We start from the raw sequence: 13,864 nt of genomic DNA, 5'->3' as shown, positions 1-13,864 counted from the left end.
TATCCACCGTAAACTAAAATATATCACAACAAAAACACACATTCTATTCTTTGGAAATAGTCAACACGTTAAACCATGGTCAAGTCTTAGCATGAGTTACACGGCTACGTGCATGTTTAAGATTTTTTCTTTCCAGTCACTACATTCAAACAACTTCCGCCTTTGAGGATCGGCCTGAGTCTGCTGTAGTCAGTAATGACAACATTTTATTTACTTTCAAAACCATGTTTATTAAATTTAGAAAACACCATTTTGTTAACAGTTTCATAGCAATAGCAGGAAAGAACTGAAACTGTAAGAGAGAGCAACGTAGATGGGGCCTGGGCCAACCCCTGAGTTAAAAACTGGCTGCGTTTTGGAGCTTATCCGTCCCTACACTTCTGCTTTCTGGAGTCACCTGCATCTAACCTGGCATAGACTAGAAGAGAGAGTCAGTGCGGTAAGTCAACATCTCAAGGTACAACGCCTAAAGAAACGAGACATAAGAAACCTTTGTAGACATCAGGTAGAAAAGTTGATTTGCAAAGTCACTTTTCAAGTCAAGGTATTTCCTGCCAAAACATACCGAGTGTGCAACATTAACATGTAATTAGGTTGCCAAACCGTATCGGTACATAGGTATAATCATTTAGGGAGGGGTTTCTGCACAGCTTTAGGGAAGGTGGACTTGGGGATACTTAGGGATGCAGTACAGATGTAGTCCAAAGAGGAAGTGCAAACAATGTCTATAAGGAGTGTTTGTTGAGGGGGGTCGGGTGGGCGAGGGGTTACGGGGTATGAGCAAAACAGGGCTCCCCCCCTTTACTCATCAAGGTGCTGAGAGGGGCGACTCTCTGGAGGGCGAGCATGACATGTCCTCAGGGGGGAAAACTGTGATTGTGCAGGCTCGGATCCCGCCCAGTGACTCGGGTAAGTCAAACACTTTGTGCCATTCGTCTTTCTCGGGGTCGTACTTCTGTACTATCTCCACCATGCAGCGATTGTTCCACGAGTAGCCGCCCACCACGTAGATCTTATTCTCAAACACGGCCACGCCCACGTCGCTCTGGCCTCGCAACATGGCAGCGATAGGAGTCCACAAGTCGAGGGCGGGGGAGTAGTATTCGCAGCTCAGCACGTCGTCGTAGTCGCTGGTGCCCCGGAAGTGATTGCCCCCGATCACGTAAAGGCGGTCGCCCACTGTGCACATGCAGTGGAGGCCGCGCACAGTCGTCATGGGTGCTTTCTGAGTCCATTTATCTGCATCTGGGTCGAAGCACATCAGCTCCTTCTGAAAAGTGTCATGAGTGATTCCCCCTGCAGCAAGAAGAAAGAGTGCAAATTAGCGTCCACACTGATCATTTGGGGAGGGGGAGTAAAAAAAGATTTGTGGACCTGTCAGTCCCATTGATCTGTGACTCATTCACCCATGTCAACCTACATTTATTTATGTAGGCCATGTGGAGCGCCAGCCATAACACTGGAACATTTGCAACGAGAATCAGAACAATGTCTGTACATTTATAGACACCCAATACACAGGCTAAACCGTCATTTTTTACAAGCAAGAGTGACATCAATATTCTTCTCCACAGTTTGAAATAATGCTGATGATGAGCTGTGAGTACAAAGCGGAACAGCATTACAAAACATTCATGCACATACGCACAAACAGACTGTAGACGGCGGGACACAAAAAGCTGAGGGAAAGTGGGGAGGGAAAAAAAAAAAACAGGACATGTCTACAGGGAAGGCTTAAAATAAAGAGGAACACAATCCCAGCATGCATTTGGGTGGAAGCCAGCCCGCCCCTCCCCCCCATAGGCAGAGTGACTAGGAGCAAATGCAGAGAAGATTTGCAGAGCATGCTGAATAGAGGCAGAATCCCTCTTTTGCTGCTGCCTAGTGATCGTGTGCTTGGTTTATTGTTTAGGCCTAAGCCGTCTATTCAGCTGCCATGATTCAGATCTGTGATGCTGCACCTCTTTAACTGATCAAACCCAAAGATAGCCCGACTATCCATTTTCTTTATCCAAGTAGTCCACGGGTGCAAGTCTGCTATTAAAATCCTGACAAGGGAACAGTGCTGGAGCAGACGTAAGGTCCAAATAATTCCTCTCAAGAGGCCCTGCTGCTATTCTGATTCAGTTCAAGGGCTTTGGCCTTTCCCTGATACAATGATGTCTGATCAGTATCCCGGTATCCTAATGTCTAATCAGTGCCATTAGTGAGACATTTAGAGCCGACAAGGTTTAGCCAAATTGAGCACATCTCAGAGAGGCAGGCTAAAAGCTTTTGCCCTTCCATGGACAGCACAGGACAGAGCAGGTTATTGTTTGTATTGTCTGCTACATAGGTCATATAAAATAATTTCCCTGCTCAGCCACATAGATATAGTAGCTGTAGAGTCCCCCTTGTAAAACCATTGACCTGCTTGGTTGGTTGAATCAGTGCCAGCACACCCAAAGAGAAGATGGAGAATAGACACAAAAGATGAGGCAGGAAAAGGGGGCTCAGCATTTTCCAAAAATACCCCATAATGATAGAGTGGTCCAGACGAACTCCAGAAAAAATTACAACTACTAACAATCAGAGCTTGCTTTTGAAGAAACAAACAAATGTACAGTCAAATCCCTCAAGGATGCACATTGCTAAAGACAAGCAACAGACAGAAAAAAGACAAGCTTTTTCTGTAGGATGGCCAGGAACATATGGATCGACATTAACATACAGTGAGCTCTGTGTGGATTATGAATGCAACTGAAATCATTTGTGTTCCTTTTTTCACTTCTCAGATCAAGTTAAAAAATACAGTGCTTTTCAGTTATGGTCCATATTCATCTAAGATATTCATATTCAGTAACCCACGTTTCTCCACTAAGAGTAAGCACACTGTTGAAGTCTTATGGTCAAGTTCTTTTCACAGCCTTTAAAAATGCTGGAATATGAGATCTTACAATCAAACAGATTCCAGCTGTGTGTCTCGTTCACTTATTCATTACTCCATTTATAATAGACAGTAATTTACTCTCGTTAGCGAGCACCAAATTGAAATTTCAGACATCATTTCGGGTCATCACTGACCGTTCGTTTCCACACCAAGACAGCCCTTACTCAGGCTGTGCATCAACCCCAGCTAGCGCTAAGGAAATTCTCTGTAAATCATTTTAAACCTCAACTTTAAACATAAAGTTAACCATCTCTAACCTGGTAGCAAAAAAAACTAACCATGTTATATATGAAGCTTACACAGTGTACAGCCTGGAGAATCAGTGCAACAACAAAAATAATAATTCATCTTGTCTACAAAGACTACGGGCCAATGCCTGCAGGATTGCTCACAAAACCTTTATTTTCTGCACATGGCAGGTTTAAAGGAGCCAAAATATTGGTCAATATTAGCGTATTGCAGATATATATCGGATATACTGGCTGAGAAGTAACAAGAAATGGCAGTACAAATGCCAAAGTAGAGTTAATCTAGAAATTATATATATATATATATATATATATATATATATATATATATATATATATATATATATATATATATATATATATATATATATATGCACTGACAAGTTTCTTTTTTATATACAATAAGGCTGGACTCCCCAAATAGCAATGTGTATCTGCCTAAAAAAAAAAAAAACTGTAGTCAAGCTATAATGACTACAAATCAGTGCAAAATTATTTCAAATAATCACAACAACTCTATGAGACTATCTGCAGTCAAGACAAGTCTAAATTACTAAGGAGTAGTTTCCCTGTTGTAGATGTAGTGTACTAAAAAATGGTCTGAACTGTAAGACCACCGGAGATTTACCCAGACCCTTCAGGTAACACGCTGGACCAGAGACAGTGGGCTCTGTGCTGGATCAGTACTCATGCCTGAACTCTGCCACACCACTTGAGTTGTGATGGTCTGTGGGCTGAGTGAATTTGTCAGCTTCATCCAGCTGACAGGATACCTTCAGACAGTGCAGCAGCACAGCCGGAGAACGCGACTGATCTGCTGTGACAGACAGACACAAAACTGCACTTCAGCAATGGGTCACCTTGCACAGCAAGACTGTAACCCCTGAGACTGTGGACGCTACAATGCGGCCTCAGTGCAACAAAATTCCTCTAATGGGTAATGCTCTGTACCTTTTGCATTAAAAAGCACTACAGTCCATTACAGACAGTTTTCACATGAGCCGTTATGCATGCTTCTTTCTTGTGTCATAACCCACAGCTGTATTCACAAAACTGCTACACCAGCTATATCCTGTAACATTAAAATATTAATTTCCCCTCACGTGTATTATAAGCTGCTGCGGGTGGAAAGCATGACATTGTGTCATTGTGTAATTTACCAGGCTATTGGCCTGCTATTGAGCATCACTCAAACATAAAACCAACACAAGAAATCCATTCGAATACGAAAAGGGTGAGCAATAAATACTGTGTACTGCAGAGTAGAGCCTGAGGCAAAAAAACTGAAAACAGCTGGCTACTGGCAGATTAGCTCAGTCCGTGACCATTATGTTATTCATCATCTCACTTTATTTATTTTAAAAAGTGAAAAATGTCCCTTTCATCTACACTCCATGGTAATATTAGTCTTGCAAATCATGTGGTCTGTGTGGTCCCTAAGATGCCCCAGTTCTTTTGCTTCCCAGGTGAGATACTAACTAATTTAAATGTTTTTGAAGTTTTGCTTTTTGTTTGCATAAACAGTGATAGTAATCATGTATGAATTTAGTTCTTAGTTTCTGGCCTGTTACCAGGCTTTCAGTTGGTTAATATGAAATCAAATTAGAAAAGGGGCTGCGTGCACTGCTAACTTTTTCACATGCATGCACACAGTGACAATTCTTGCAGCACAATGTGATATGCAAAAAACCTAAACAAAAACAACCATCAATTGATTTTGATATTGGGCTATTTATGTATTTCATTTTTTTTTTTTTTTTTTAAACATATTTTCATTACTACCCTCCTGAGCCAGCTGAGGTGTTTCGGGCATCTGGTAAGGATGCCCCCTGGGCGACTCCCTAGGGAGGTGTTCCAGGCACGTCCAGCTGGGAGGAGGCCTCGGAGAAGACCCAGGACAAGGTGGAGAGATTATATCTCCACCCTGGCCTGGGAACGCCTCGGGATCCCCCAGTTGGAGCTGGTTAATGTGGCTCGGGAAAGGGAAGTTTGGGATCCCTACTGGAGCAGTTGGCCCCCGCGCCGAATATTGGGCTAACTGGAACTAATGTGGTAGGTAATGTCTTGTGTATAATATTAACAAAGATTTGCAGGAATAATAATGGGATCTATGGATTATAAAATGAAATTCACTGGTTGTGTGCACAGTAATGGAAATCAGGGAGTGTATCTAAAAGCACCTAACATTGTAAATAAGCTTAATACTACTGCTAACAAGGTTTTCAATATTTTATTTTCATTTGCCAAAGCCTCCCAGCTTGCAAGTACAGAATGTAACTAGTGCAAAGATGTAAATGTTGTTCATGTTAATGTATGTTAATGCACCAAGACTGTAGAGGCTTCAAGTCTTTCCCAATACCAATATACTATCTCTTTAAATAGTTTATGGACTCACAGATGCATTGGTTGAAATTTTGACTTTGTTAATTGTAATTGCTTTACCACGAAAAAGGCTGATGTTTATTCTTTTGGTGGTGCGAGTTTTCAGATTTTCACTTGAAAACAAATCTACACAGCTGGAAACCTCCAGCGATGGTTATGAACATTGTTTATGTTCATGTGTTGTAGAACGATGACAGTACCCACGGCCAGGAGGGATTAACACAGGCTCTTCAGTGTTGTGCCTCCTACACAGGCTTCATTCCTCTACTTTGCTCCATCCTTCCCAGTTCACCCCTCCCATCCCTTTCCTTTGTAGCACTGCTCTGGATTAGTCACACTGAGAAACTAGGGCTCATCTCCATAACGCAGGATTTGTGTTTTCAATCCTATGAAGTGAACAAGTATGGAGGTGACACCTAAAGAGTAATCTCAGTGTCCACCCTCTGCCGTACGCACTGAACCCTCATAGATCAAGCATGTGACGAAGGATTTGTGTGGGAAAGACGCTCTTTTCAGTTCAAGTAAAAAAAAAAAGATACAAAAAAATGTAGCATTAGGTTAGAAATCATATTACAGACTCACTGAAAACTCTTAAAACCTACAATGTTCTGGCTAAACCATTTTAATAATACTAAATTGTGGTTTACTTTTGTAACCCCACTCCCCCTGCAGCCCTCTAATGCATGTGTCAATCACAAATAGAATCTTGAATCTCTTGATGACTCATGGCAACGCATGATACATACAGCGGTGTTTGGAGAAAAGGTATCAGATGAGGAAACCACAGATTAGATTTCATGGCCTTGATTGTTATGAAATGTAATCAGCTTTTTGCATCTTTGGAAGAAAGAAAAACATCTAGTTTGAGATGTGCACTATATAATGCACTGGAATTCATTCTAATTATAACTTGAAGACATAATCTACAGTGGCACTCATAAGTTTATGAACCCATGCTAAAGTAGACTAAAAAGAGGAATAATAAAATCATCTTTTTGAAATTGATCTTAATGCCTTAATTAAAAAAATGAGGAAAAATTCTTTGTGAATGAATAATGTATCGTAAATAAATAAATGTTCTTCCTTAAAATACAGGGGGCATAAGTAAGTACACCCCTATGTTAAATTCCCATAGAGGCAGGCAGATTTTCATGGATCGAGGATACTATGCATCCTGATAAAGTTCCCTTGGCCTTTGGAATTATATTTGTAATAGCCCCACATCAGTACATACCTTTCACCATACCTAGAGATTGGCATGGGGTACTTTCCATAAAATCATCTCTCAATGCAAATCAAACCAGCTATTAGGCTAACTGAAATAAAACTATGCCAATCTCTAGGTATGGTGAAGGGTATGTGATGATGTGGGGCTATTTTAATTCCAAAGGCCAAGGGAACTTTATCAGGATGCATATTATCCTGGATACTATGCATCCTGATAAAGAGATGATAGAGATATGATTTTATGGAAAGTACCTCATGCCAATCTCTAGGTATGGTTAAGGTTATATGATGATGTGGGATTATTTTAATTCCAAAGGCCAAGGGAGCTTTATCAGGATGCATAGTATCCTGGATCCATGAAATAACTGGCCTTTAAAAATAAAAATCTGCCTGCCTCTATGGGAATTTAACATAGGGGTGTACTTAATTATGCCCCCTGTATTTTAAGGAAGAACATTTATTTATTTACGATACATTATTCATTCACAAAGAAAATTGGTGTACTTAAAGGTTGGATTTTTCCTCATTTTTTTAATTAAGGCATTAAGATCAATTTTTCAAAAGAAGATTTTTTTATTCCTCTTTTTAGTCAACTTTAGCATGGGTTCATAAACTTACGAGTGCCACTGTATGGTTAAACTCACTACACATTCACACAACATTACAAATGAACTCACTTACCTGAAATATACATATAACCACCATACACCGTCCCAGCGTGGCCATAATGTGGTTCATTCATTTTGGCAACATACGTCCATTCATTTGTCCTTGGGTTGTAGCACTCCACAGTAGCTTGAAGAAAAAGACGAGGAAAAAAAAGAACGTATTAGTAGAAAGTAGGTCAAGACACAACTAAGAAGACTAAGGAGGACAAACAGCATCAAATGAGGCCTTGGAGGGTCTCAGCGTGAAAAACGCAGATTTAACAGTACACATCTCTACAACCCCACCAGCACTGAATGCACTAACTGCACAGGAAATGGGTAGATTGGAAGATCCTTTATCTTAAGGCCTCGGAGGATGGTTTTACAATATCTGTGCGAAAGTGGAATAGGGACACTGGGATTCGTGAGTGACACTCATAGGTGAGTGACCTCTTAACAAGCAGCAGTCAACTTGTGTGCTCACTGTGATCTTGGAAAATGGTTGCGATTGGGTGCAGAGCAAGTTTGACAACCAGCAGGAGTGATGTAGACTTGGGCATCAAGGGATCTTCCCCTCGAAAATGTTAGCCTCAATGAAGTGTTATAATTTACAACATTACAACAAGAGTGTGTGCTTTGCACTTTTTAGCCTCAAACGCCGTCGTCAAACATAAGGGGAAGCACAGGTGTACATTTTACCACAACACCATGGGCCATAGATAAGTGATCTTCTTATCTTCCCAGCTCTGGGAAGTCTCATCTGCATATAACTGTATTTATTTTTTATTTTTTTTTTAAACAGGGGTAGAGATATTGTAATCAAAATGATATCTTGTTTCAGAGAGTGCAGCTAATAGAAAAAGTAGTTGGTAAATGGATTAACATTGGTCAGAGACAATAAGTGGTCTCAGCTGAACACCAAGAATATTTTTAAGGCTTTGGTTAATTCAATGACTTGAAAAATATTCATACTGGTTCCAAAATACAGCAGTAAGCTCCAGGCCACAAAGCAGTGTGAGCCACCTGGGGAAATGTCAGCCGGGAAAATGAGTGAATGCCTTACTCAACAACCATCATCAAAGTGACCTTGAGCAGTGCACAAAATATTGCAGCTGCTCAGTGAAGTGGAACAGACATATTTAGAAGACAATACTTGTACTAAGCGCAGTGGAATTATATGAATGCAGAGCAGGGTTGGTCTCAAAAAGGAATGCCTGTTATTAAAAAAAAAAAATCTTGTAATTAAACAAATGATTATTTAACATGAGTATGAACACTGAATGTTGCTGATTCACCTACCGACACCAGAGGCTAATTTAACTTGGAAAAATAGCTTTTCTACTTTACTCTTAGATTTTCCTATGATCAGCTGAAAAGGTCCTATTCCTAATTAGCATGATTTTTCTCTTCTGCTGGCTGTTCACCAAAATAGGACACACCAAGGGTCAAGCTGCTAGCTGGTGACATCTGGTTATAATTACTATGTAGCATACTTCTCTGACCTACAGCAGTGATTCCAACATGTGGGGTCGGGACCCCGTAATGGGATCGAACGTTACTGTAAGTCATCTGTGCTGCTTTTGACAATTATTATCGACAATTATTGAATAATTGTCAAATGATCATGTGACACTTCCAATTGTGCGACCGAGGTAAACAATGTTGTAATTCTTTTTTTTTAAAGACCTATATAAGGTCTTATAATTGGGTAAAACAGAGATTTGTCAAATATATTTTTGTCATTTGAAAAGATAATATAGAGAATAAGCCCACAAAGACTAATGGGGAATGAAGTATGGCTACGTAACAAAAAAATATGCAAAGTGTACCGGTTAAAATGATAAGGTTCCTGCTGTAAATATCCATCTTGACGTTGTTAAGCTTTTCTTTTATAACCTGGTCATTTCAGACGTAACAGTAAAACCACACCCGTATGACCTACCCAGAGTAAACAAATATAATGCAGGGACTGGGCACATCCAGAAAACCATCAAGGCTAAACCACATGCAGTGAACGGGCAGTGGAACGTAAAGCAGAAAAAGGCAGTTGTGTAGACAGCCAGTGAACCGGGGCCGTGTTCTTTTTGGTCTAATTATAACCCAGAAGAGAAGACCGCTCACACAGCGGCCTCTCCCTCTCTCCACTGCAGTTACAGAGCTGAATTTAAGTATTGGGTGGCACCTCTCTGTGGTCCACAGTTGCGGGTGCAGAGATTCCAGATTGGTTACTCAGCAACCAAACTACAATGAACGGATATAAATATATCACCCCGTTGAAGTGATCCTACCAGATGGGTGAACTGTGAGTCCAAATGTCACAAAATGATGTTTAAAAACTATGAAAAGCACCAGATTACGGACTAATGATGATCTGATACGACCCCTTTATAATCACTGACAAATTGTATGAAACTTTTCACTTCCTCTCTGCCAGTACGGTCCGTGTCCCCACCGGTCCTGACCTACAATTCAATGGTATCGGATACTGCCTTGTAGTAAAACCTACATGTTATGTGTAACTTTAATCTCGAATATTTGTTGAGACCGTATCAGTAAAGTGTTCAACTCAACAAAAATATGTAAGGGTGTAGGCTCTGGCTTATTATAAAGTGAAAAAATATAAAAATGTGCAATAATAAATAATAATAATAATAATAATAATAATAATAATAATAATTATTATTATTAATTATTATTATTATATTGACACCCCCAATAACACCTCACTGAAATACAGCCTCAAAAATGTAACGTTACAAAGGATTTGGCATGTGTTAAAATGCTTCTGTACTTTTACAATCCAATGTAATCCATTTACATTGGATTGCAAAAGTGTTTATGATAATGTGAACATCCTCTAAATTGTAGGAAATTACACAAAGATTATGCAAGCGACATGTTGAAACAGCAAATGATGTGTAGGCACAACCACTTGATTACCAGTGTCAGTATGCTTTGCAGCCTTAATAAACTGCACATTTCTCCTACTGCTCCTTGATGTTTAAGTGTATAATCTCATACAATATTAATTAAAGTTGTCTGCTGTTGCTTAAAAGGAAACCTAAGAAACTAACAAGCAGGGAAATAAACTCACCAAGCTCCCCGGCAGCGTTCCGTCCACCGACAGCGTAGAGGTGTCCCTTGAGTGCACTGAGGTGGAAGAAGGTACGTTTCTCATTAAGGCATGCCACCTGCATCCACTTGTTGTAGCGAGGGTCGTACCGGAACACGGTGTCCACTGCTGTCTTGCCTTTGGTGTCGTAGTTGCTTTGGCCACCCACCACATAGAGAAAGTTACCGATGACGGCAATGCCGTGTTGGTAGCGGGGTGCATCCATGGGTGCCAGCGCCTTCCACTCATGAGCCTTCTCATCAAAAAGACGCAGCTCCTTACTCACAACTAGCTGCTGGCGCAGAACACCACCCAGGGTGACCAGGTGGGCACTGTCTGAGCGGATGGCTGTCCGTTCTGACTGCATAACTGGCTGCATATAGGGCATCATTTGGTAGTTGCTAGCCTCCAGGAGAAGGTTGACACAGGTGTTGTCCGTGCGCATAAAGTCCACTGTCTGCACGTGATTGATGAGTTCCTGTGGGTTCATGAGGGGAAAGCGGATGTTCTTCATGAGCTTTGGGGCAAAGTCCATACGCCCGTCTTCGTAGCGTAACCAGCGGCAAGCAGCCTTGAACAGGTCCAACTCAGTGCAGTGTTTCAAGCTGTTGCTGGACAGTACAAAAGCCAACCGTTCAAATGGTAGCTTGACAAACTCTCCCGTGCCCAGCAGTGAGGGGAAGTTTTTCAGGATGAAGTTGTTGACATATTTGTCCACCTCTGTGAGGTTATACGCGTTGGCGATGCGCCCCACCTCGACACAGTTGTCAAGAGAAACCTGCAGGGAAGAAGACATCAAAACCTCGGAAAGCTGCATCCAAGACTGACAACACATCTTTGGACATGAATGACTGGATCTTCCTAACTTGAATAGATAAATTTGTTCCCTTAGACAGGATGACTTCTAATTACAAAATATCAGTGATTTAGCAGTGATGCTGCAATCAGAGGCAAATGAACATACTGTCTACACCTGTAACACAGAACATATGCAGTGAGCAAGAGGATTTGCCGTTTTCTGTTTTCCAGCACTTTAAACTTAATACCTTTCAGTTTTTAAGACTGTTGGCAAAATAAGTAAGCAATTTTAAGATGTCAACATGTGCTCTAAGATTTATTAACAAATTGAATCCACACACATTAGATTTAGTTACATTTTAGCAGTGTATTCAAAAGTAAGCAAGCTCATACCTTCAGAACACACCAGAGTTCATGTACATTAATATGAGCAATCCTGCCAATTTTATATACTGTACATTTTTTCTATATAAAAAGGACATGTTCATACACACTGACTGCTGCTATTTTCTATCATAACATCTTAAACATTATACCTGGTGCCTTTCTAGCCAAGCAGAATTGTCAAGTTGGTTGAATAAGTGCACTGAAAACCTGAAACAGCGCTGTTTTTTAGCTGGGCTTTACATGGCTTGACAGACCATGAACATGGAGTAACTAGTTACTAGTCATCAGCAAGTTGATCTAATGTAAGTGTAGCCTACCAGAATTTGTCCACCATAACGTAGCTCTCCTCTTCTTTATTGTCTTGATTATTTCTTCTGACTGACAATTTCTACTTCTTCTTCTAATCCTTTTTGAAATGTGCTTTTATGTATGTGCTTGCCAAAATATTTTAACCCACAGCTTTCAAAAAGCTTTTGAAATCCCAATATCCAGTTATTTCATCCAACGACCTTAAACATGTTCAACATCAAATGTACAACTGGCCAACACTAGAGGAAAGATGTGTGTTGTGCAGTAATGTGTAGCTGTGGCTTGTGTGCTGCCTCCTTACCCCAGATATAAGAAAAACCTTGCAGAAGTCCAGCACAGGAAGGATTTGTAAAAAGCTGGCTGCCTCAAGTGTGTCTTGCAGATTCTCCATGTTGAGTGACAACTTGGCCGTGTAGATAAAGTCAATGATCTTCTTCAGGCCTATTCGGTTAACTCCGTGAAGCTTGATGCACATTAAATCCTGTTCTTTCATTCCACCTGCATCATTGTGAGAGTAGGGGATAAGAAAAAGTAGACGTGGTTCAACTTATACATAATGTTATTTGACTAACACGTCTGTGAGCAGCCAAATCTATTATCTATTTTTTTAAAGAACTTGAAGAATAAAGCGCATATAGCTGAACAAATTAATTTAAGATGAAAATAAAAATTGCATTATTTCATTTAGATTCCTATGCCATTGTGCGTAAATGACAATGAAATGTTTTCAGTGTCAAAGGACTTATGTTCAAAGAAAGGATTGAAGGTCTTAGAGAGAATCCAATTACTCAGCATCTGTGTTCACAGCTCCCTTATCACTAATGAGCTATCCCACAGTACAATTTCCCCTTACTCTTCTTCTATTCTCATTGCAGAACCTTCTTCATCTTTATCATATACTTTAAATGACAAATCTCCAAACTTAATTTCACAACTCTCTTGATATGACATCCAAAGTAGCTCCGCTGACTGTTCAAAAATTAAAATTCCCTTTCATTGCTCAGTAATGTAAATGACAAGGGTACTAAAATTACGAATCAAAGATTGAGTCATGAAAAATAAACACCTTAATTTAAACTAATTGGTCTAAGGTCCAATCAACAGTAAGGTCACTTTTACTGAAATCTGTGTAACTGGTTTCCTTGGGTTTAACCCATAGACTGTTAATATTAATGGACAAAGCATCCGGTTCGGCGAAATGCTGCAAATGCGGAAATGCCTTAAACCTGCACTCTATCTGAATTCCAGCAGGGGGCGACACGTGCGGTTGCAAAAGGAGTTCGGTTTCTGTAGAAGTCTATGAGAAAGTGACCCACTTCTCACATGATTTATTACCTCAGTAAACATTTTCATAATGAGTTTATGGTCTCAATCGCTAGTTTTAAGTCTTCTTCAACACAGAATGATGTTCATTTTTTGAATTATGGTCTCGTCGATTTTAAAATCGGTGATAAAGCAGGGGGTGTTTTAGGGCGTGGCTATGACGTGACAGCCAGTGACCAGGATGGCTGCGCCCGTAACGGCAAACTCAACGACTCATAGCAGATCTCCACCAACCAAATGGTGATGTCATACATGCTCTGTCCATTAATATTAACAGTCTATGGTTTAACCACAAAAGGCCTGGTCTTTTCAGTCTAATTACCTTTTTGCATCCAGCAAGTTTGTAGAAATGTACCTCATTTCGAGATACAACCGTTTATCGGTTATTCCTCAAAATACCATTCACACACTATTTAAAATGTACTTAAGGTCCATCTACCTCTGCATACAGTGTGCAGAGAAGATGAAACAGGCTAATAAGTCACATTTACAAGCATAAGTA

General features: G+C 40.3%; 1 protein-coding gene across 4 annotated transcripts in view; it reads right to left on the bottom strand.

Annotated features, from left to right (window-relative positions):
- Positions 1 to 209: 209 nt before the first annotated feature.
- The window catches only part of klhl13 (kelch-like family member 13), a 39,722-nt gene continuing 26,067 nt past the window's right edge, over positions 210 to 13,864 (bottom strand). For 3 of the 4 annotated variants that reach the window (XM_039777624.1, XM_039777626.1, XM_039777625.1), the window contains 4 exons: positions 12,341 to 12,537; positions 10,528 to 11,323; positions 7,468 to 7,581; positions 809 to 1,296 (listed from right to left, as the gene is read on the bottom strand). In XM_039777624.1, coding sequence (XP_039633558.1) covers positions 809 to 1,296; positions 7,468 to 7,581; positions 10,528 to 11,323; positions 12,341 to 12,537 — 1,595 coding nt within the window. Of the gene's footprint in view, positions 1,297 to 7,467; positions 7,582 to 10,527; positions 11,324 to 12,340; positions 12,538 to 13,864 lie in introns of all 4 variants that reach the window. The other variant, XM_039777623.1, reaches the window with a different exon arrangement.

The sequence above is a fragment of the Perca fluviatilis genome, chromosome 16, assembly GCF_010015445.1.
Source record: "Perca fluviatilis chromosome 16, GENO_Pfluv_1.0, whole genome shotgun sequence".
NCBI lineage: Eukaryota > Metazoa > Chordata > Actinopteri > Perciformes > Percidae > Perca > Perca fluviatilis.
Note: the sequence above shows the minus strand (reverse complement) of the source record. Positions and strands in the feature narration are given on the sequence as shown.